The sequence below is a fragment of the Carassius auratus genome, chromosome 20, assembly GCF_003368295.1.
Source record: "Carassius auratus strain Wakin chromosome 20, ASM336829v1, whole genome shotgun sequence".
NCBI classification, from domain to species: domain Eukaryota; kingdom Metazoa; phylum Chordata; class Actinopteri; order Cypriniformes; family Cyprinidae; genus Carassius; species Carassius auratus.
In genome coordinates this window covers 9,416,545-9,423,838 of record NC_039262.1, presented here as the reverse complement: position 1 = coordinate 9,423,838, position 7,294 = coordinate 9,416,545, and the positions used below count along the sequence as shown (strand labels likewise).

The 7,294-nt window shown below is 34.0% G+C and overlaps 1 protein-coding gene across 1 annotated transcript in view; it reads right to left on the bottom strand.

The window, feature by feature from the left end:
• Positions 1-974: 974 nt before the first annotated feature.
• adgrf6 (adhesion G protein-coupled receptor F6) overlaps positions 975-7,294 on the bottom strand; it is a 49,332-nt gene continuing 43,012 nt past the window's right edge. Inside the window, exons 76-88 of the mRNA XM_026290886.1 lie at positions 6,844-6,944; positions 6,525-6,589; positions 6,275-6,420; positions 5,872-6,063; positions 4,686-4,886; positions 4,409-4,549; positions 4,089-4,264; positions 3,825-3,995; positions 2,317-3,681; positions 2,005-2,046; positions 1,819-1,881; positions 1,628-1,691; positions 975-1,522 (exon numbers count right to left, since the gene is read on the bottom strand). Of these exons, the coding sequence (XP_026146671.1) occupies positions 1,440-1,522; positions 1,628-1,691; positions 1,819-1,881; positions 2,005-2,046; positions 2,317-3,681; positions 3,825-3,995; positions 4,089-4,264; positions 4,409-4,549; positions 4,686-4,886; positions 5,872-6,063; positions 6,275-6,420; positions 6,525-6,589; positions 6,844-6,944 (2,810 nt within the window). The 3' untranslated portion in view covers positions 975-1,439. The remainder of the gene's footprint in view (positions 1,523-1,627; positions 1,692-1,818; positions 1,882-2,004; positions 2,047-2,316; positions 3,682-3,824; positions 3,996-4,088; positions 4,265-4,408; positions 4,550-4,685; positions 4,887-5,871; positions 6,064-6,274; positions 6,421-6,524; positions 6,590-6,843; positions 6,945-7,294) is intronic.

Here is a 7,294-nt window from a genome sequence, read left to right as displayed (position 1 = left end):
GGGTGAATTATGTCTTATTCCTCTCATCGCGAAGCAAACAGTAAAATAAAAAACTTGAACAGTCTCGCAGCTTTTTCTTCTGTGTGGTCGTATTCAAGCCGCACGCTTCAGTTTGAATTTTGAATAGCGCGTTTAGCGCGGGGGCGTGGTCACATTAGATATAATGAAGGCAGACTTGAAAAAACGGACATTGCATTGTTTTCAGATGGATTACTTTATCACAGAATATCTGTGATATTTTCGTCAGCACTTGTTGTTTTAAAGTAGACATGTCAAGCTTTCTATAGATATCTCTCTCATGTCTCTTAGTTGAGTATTCACGGAGTTACACTTCATTTTAATGACGTGTTTGTAAATGAAGATCAGCACAGACAAAGGCTGCAGACAGCACACATACTGATAAGACGCTCAGGAGAAAACAACTTACAGGTTGTGATTCGGAGATGCTTGTTGGTCCAAATAAAGTTGGTAATGAACCCTCTTTTATGGCCACACGCTCTGAAAATCCTGCCTTGAACTCACCGAGATTAGAAAAGCAGTCATCAGTGAAATGTTGTGAACACAACAAAAGGGATTTGTTGTAGATGCTATCACACCACCATCTGTGTGGAGGGGTGGGGCAGGTCAGAGTTTTGTTTCTCCCAAGACGGTAGGCGGAGATTATTATGCAAAGTGTTCTAGTGACATACATAGAGATGGGCAAAAGATTTGAAATCTATAACGACTCGTTTCAGCGATTCAGAGTCAACTCCTTACTTTAGAAGCCAATAACTTTATAAATCGTGTCCTTTTTGGTTTAATTAGTTTGCACATTGTTTACACTGATGGACAGCTACATCATACACTGTAATACAGGTAATTTTTGATTTCCCATCTGTGTGGCTCTTTAAAGAAGCAAGAGAAGCAAATGAATCAATTCAGTTTACAGAAATAAATGGACTTTCAGGCAGTGAAACATGGACTGGGCTTGCTTACTCAATATCTGGCCATATATAAATGTAAAGTCAATTATATTTGCATTAAAACATTGGATGGGAGATCCACTCTCTGTAGTTGGATATGATTACTACTATCAAATAAATGTAAAATAAAAATGCTTTTCATTTTCGGTGAAGCTGTAAAACTATTTTTATATTTATTTATTTAAATAATCAGTACAGAACAGTATGACAAAAGGCAAATGTATATATATATATTTTTTTTCAGAAATTTATGCAATCATGCCTACTGCACCATCATATTAAACATATTCTTGATTAAATATTAGATCTGTTGATTGTAAGAAATTGTTATTAATATGTCAGAACATAGAAATACTTCTTCCCAGAAATCAGTAACTGATAATACGGTTTACATATACTAGCAAGGTAGAAAACTTGTTTGGAAAAGGCTGTTTAACATTTAATAAAGTAGACTATAGTTTTAATGAAGTTAGCTGATTATGCATTCACAAAAGTATCTGTGCCACTGGAATTGTGTGAAGATGTAGCTGCTGAGAAAGCTTCAGAAACGTTGTACACATCTGCAAATAGATATTCGCACATTATTTAAAATATTGGTCTTTTATCAAAAATGCTGTACATCAAAATATGTAAGCAATTGTAATCATTTAAATAGGAAGGCTTACTTCTTCTCCGCATCCTTTGAAATAAACTCTGTATGCCTGAAGATGACGGTCCTGCACTAGTACTCTGTAATTTAAAGATTTAAGATATCAGCTGTAAACTGAGGACATCTATCATCTGGTAACATAACTGAAAGAGTAAAAGCCACATGTAAGATCTCATGGATCATATGCATTGTTTTGCTGTCACTTACCCTGGTTCGGTTGGAGCTGGTAAGGTTCCTTAGTGACAGTCTTCCTGCCAGAGCCTCACGGATCTGTAACCATGTATGACAAAATGAGTTAAAGCACTGAAGAAGTGCTGAATGACTCTAAATCTATTAATAAAATTATTCTGACAATTGTTTTCATGATATAAGAGGACAAAAATAAATGTATACCTTGCTGTCTAAAAGTGTTCCAAACACCAAAATAAAGAACCCCTGCACAAATGAAATACATACATGAGGAAAATGTTATGGTTAAAATACTAGTTGGTGTTCAACTTTTAATAACAACAAAGGAAGTAACTTATTGTGCATGATAATATGTTGTAAGGTTTTATAATGTATTGTTACAATGATAGTTATTCTATCATAATTATTGCATTATTTGCATTACAATTACTGCACTTAAATAAAGCACACAAAATAAAAACATGACAAAGTCAAAATAAAAAGTGAAGTAGTAAGTAAAGTAAAGTAAAGTAGTACCTGCAGTGAATTGAGGAGTGCAAACACCACATGAATGCCTAATTCCTGTGACACCATGGTTCCAATTCCAAATCCCCATGTAAGACCAAAGATAGGAGTCAAAATGGCCACACATCTGGCAATGACCACCAGGGCATGTTTCTCATCTGGTTGAGTTGTGGCACCAACTCCTCTCCTCAACATCTTGTACAGAACCACAATCAAAACCAAAAGGTTTATGGCTACAATAGTGAGAGCTGGAACCACAAATGCCAGCAGGGCCTTTGATTCTAACCAGTTCAGCCAGCATGCATTTCTTTTGGAAACATAATTTTGAGGTCCAGCTGTTGATGCAACCGTAATGGCCGCTATGAGCAAAGGTGCACCATAACCAACTATGAAGGCAATGGCCATCATTTTAGCCCTTGACATTTGAGACAAGACCATGACGGTACGGTAAAAGAGCAACAGCGCTGACATTAACATCCAGAAGAAAAGAGCCAGGTAAAAGAAGTGCATGAAGAAAACCACTGGACTGCAGCGACCAACTGAAGTTGGCTGCTCACTTTCTGCGACTGCGGCTCCAATGATAAAACAGACATTTGCTATCAGCAGAGACACGGCAATGTTGACTATGGAGACATGTCGCATGTAGGATGTGTCGTTTCTTGTCATTGACCTCCACACAATAGTCTCAATAATCAGGCATATAATCAAGCTGGCCATCGAAATGGCTACGCCAATGTAAGTTATATAGGCTAAGGCAATGTTATCAATGGAAAACGGTGACATTAGGATTGAAAAAGAGGTTGTATGGTTGCATTCACATGTAATCTTGCCAGTTCTGTTCCCTTCACTTTTATAGGACTTTGATTTACATCCAGTGGAATCCCATGCATCGAGATAAAAGTTCCAAAAGACACACTGAGGATTTCCCAAAGACTTATTAGTAATGTCAAACGCAAAAGATATGTTGTTAATCGTTTTGTTGTCAACTTTTACCACAACCACATCTCCATTGATGCGCATATCTGATTTGCTACTGCCGTTACTTCTAGTATCTCGAGTAGGTAGGATGCTGTCAAGAGTTGTGAAGACTATGATGGTTATAGCAGTGGATAAAGAAATCTCTGGTATCTGGATCTCAGTAGTTGAGTTTGGCAGATTCGATATTCCACTATAAAAGGTGGTGTTTGTTATAGTTCTATTCAACTCAATAGATGTTGCATTAATCCTAAAATTGGCATTTGTGAGACGGTTACTTATATCCTCAATAGCTTTCAGAAGTGCTGTGCTGGTGTTATCTGTCTTGTTGTTATTGTTTAATTTATTCCAGGTTTCAATGGCAGATGTCGAAACAATGATATCCACTGTTTTAAGGAAATCCTGGAAATGACACAGAACATAATGTTTAGCAGAAACTATTTTCATCAGATGGGAAAAGATAATGTACAAATATTGTATCTTGATAAAGTTTTGATAAGCCACAATTTAACTATGCATATAGACATACACTGTATTGTACATACCTCCATCACCGGCTGATTGATGATAATGTTTTGTGAAACACCAGAAACTTTCACAAGTATTCCAACAATGGTTTGGACAGTCACAGCAGACTGTGTTATCACTTGTGTATTATTCTCTGTAGCAGTACTCAGCTGAGCAACAAATACTGGTATGTCCTGCACCACCAAGACCTAAAATACAAAGTAGAGAAGAAATGTGAATATCAGGAATATTTTAAACAGACAGATGATTATTTATTTTTATAAACAGATGATGGCAATTACCGCAGCATCCTTTTCAAGGCCTTTGATAACTTGAAGTATACAGTTTGTCTCCTGAGGCACCCATCTACCTGAACTACATCTATATTTTATTGTGCCTTCCTTGCCTTTTTCACAGGGTCCTGTCAAAGTATCACCTTCCTGTCCATCCCCAAATGTTGCATCTTTACAGCTGAACACTAGAGTAAATATTTGATTGAGTTTCAGAAAAATAGAAAAACTGTTCTATTTTAGACAGACGAAAACAACAACAACAACAACAACAACAAAAACACACACGTGGCTACATCAAAGGATAAAAAAAAAAAAAAAAAAAGATTTACCTGCGTTCACTTTATTAACAATAACACTTTTACTGCTGTAGGTGAAACCTTGAAGCAACGGGTCCTTGAGTCGACATGTAAAGGTTTTACTCCCACAATTTCCAGTTTTGATTGTATGTCTTAATGTGATGCATTTGTCCTCTGATTGCATGAAACAAGTAAATACAAATCATTAAAAACATATTAAAACATGGTGAAAATTCATTGCAATTCATTGCAAGTGAAAACTCCAGTGAGTAAATTTTGTAAGAATGTATTGCCAGTCAGTTTGTACAACCTGAAGTCACTACATCATCAGAGGTTATCTGGGTCCACTCCACACTGTACTTCTCTTCACAGCATTTCAGTGAAACAGTCTGGTCAACACACTGAAACTTTCTTACATTTTCACCCACTATGATATTGGGAAGTGTTTCAATAACTATATCTTGCCATTGAATGTAAGGTATTGTCCTGTCTATGATACATGCATATCGAGCTGCAAGAAAAAAAAAAGAAAAAAAAAAGCATACACAAGTTTATGTACACATACGCAGTAATGCTATAGCTTAATAATAGCAAACATACAAAAAAAATAAAAAATTACTGGCCAGGCCACACTTTTCCATAAAAAGAAAGTGAATGTAATCCAAAATGTCACAATAGAGACTATTACATTTTAATCAAAGTAGTCCCAATGACCAATGTACTATATTCTAAAATTCCTACCCAGTGCTGATCTCATTTAATTGAAGTCCTTACATTTTCTTCTGCTCATCACACAAAGCTTAATTTATTTCATGCAACAAAATTTCCTTATCTCTTTTCTCTTTTTATTTCAATCACACCTTTGGGTCATATTTAATATAAAATATAATTTTGTTTAATATTTTTATATAATTTAAAATAATATTTAAAATAATTGTATATTTTAATTGTAAAATTTCTCTCTCTATTTATATACTGTATATATCATATTTTTAGGGCTGTCGATTTAACATGTCATTGTAATTAATTAGTTAATGGAAAAAAATTATTATATATTTTTTTAGCAATTAATGCACTGATTAAATACAACAGTTAACAGAACTTAATATTCTGTTATATTTAGACTCTAATTGTCTGTTTTTGCTCAGTTCTGCCTACGCAAATATTATCCATTATAGCCACAACAGATTATTGTACCCCTATAAGCATCACACAATCTGAGCGAAATCTGCACAGTTCTTTCTATCTATCTATCTATCTATCTATCTATCTATCTATCTATCTATCTATCTATCTATCTATCTATCTATCTATCTATCTACCCCCCCCCAAAAAAGGAATAACAAATAAAGAAATAAACTAATCAACATTACACTGAGTAACCAAACAGATTTAATCAAATATGAAGTAATACTAATTATATATACAATAGACAATGAATATGAATAAGGTCGACACATAGCTTTGCGTATTTACCAAATAACTTTGTTGCTCACCTTTGTCATTCTCATTGACGTTGTTCACAGTGAGAGTGGTACTGTCATCTGAAATGACGTATTTAACTTTGTTTTGTGCAGGATCTTGGTCATTCACTGTCCATCTCATTGTACCTGAGTCTAGGCGTTCGCATTTCAGCACCATATTTTGCTCTGGATACCAGTTTTTTGCTGTGGACAAGTTCTTTTGTTCTGAAAGTGAAGTTCACAAACCTTATTGTACCTTTTTTATATTTAACATGGCTTTGCTGGTCCTTTCAACATTTTTTACAAGAAATACAAACCAGTATTTTTTAAGCAACAGACTGTAATCAATCATTAATAATAATAATAATAATAATAATAATAATAATAATAAAATTAAGGTCAAATGTTTTTATGATTAGATACTGACTACTCTTACCACTCTGAGCAAAAGCATTCGGAGCTACAGTGATTCCTTGATCTTTGAGAACGCTGATGAGCTGTGTGTTTGCTTCTGCAAATGCAGGGCTGTTGGGGCTGCTGTCTGTTGATTCAATCTGATAGTCTGCTATAATGCTACCAGGCCTATGGAGCAACACAAAAACCACAAAAATGAGTTCACACTGTTTGAACACATGAGAAAAATCAAAATGGACCTTTGGAGTGAATATTTATATTGTAGACCTTACCTGAAACGAAATACTTTTATTGAACCTTTTTTGTAGGCAAGCACATTTTTGTAAATTTGTTCAATCTGTACAAAGTACCAAATATAAATTAGGAAGTTTATCATACTTTACCAACATTTCATTTTCAAGACTCTATGGCAAGAACCAAATATACTGAAGTAATTTTCAGTAAAATAAACACATTTTCCAAAAAATAAATAAATAAATACTGAAAAGGTACAATCGGTATTAAAAAACATATTTATCATTTGAACAGTATTTTTTTAAGTTAAGCATAAACAATCAGTACTTTTCATTAACAAAATATGACAGTACTTACTGCTGACTCAATTTGTCTGGCAAGGATTTTGAACTTCTCATTATTTTGGTTGTTGAGACTGGTATCAAAAACGGCATCGATTTTCATTGAGATTAGAAGAACTGTAAATCCCCCCCACCCCATGAAACAAACAAACAAAACAAGTACATTTATTAATTTTTTTAATAAATAATTTATGAGCAACAAGTGGTGCAAGGTAGATATGATTTTTTTTTTTTTTGCATTTATGTTTGTATTACTGAATTCACTGCCATTATTTTGCTTTGCTTATTTTCATAAATATGTCGGAATGGAAAAGAATGTATGGAAAAGTCATATGAATGTAATGGTTTTATAGAACAATTTATAATAATACAGCATATTAATAATAACTCAATATAAAATATTTAAGACTTGCTGTACATACTTGGTGTTGCAAGTCTTTAATAATTCAGCAAAATAAAATAAATAA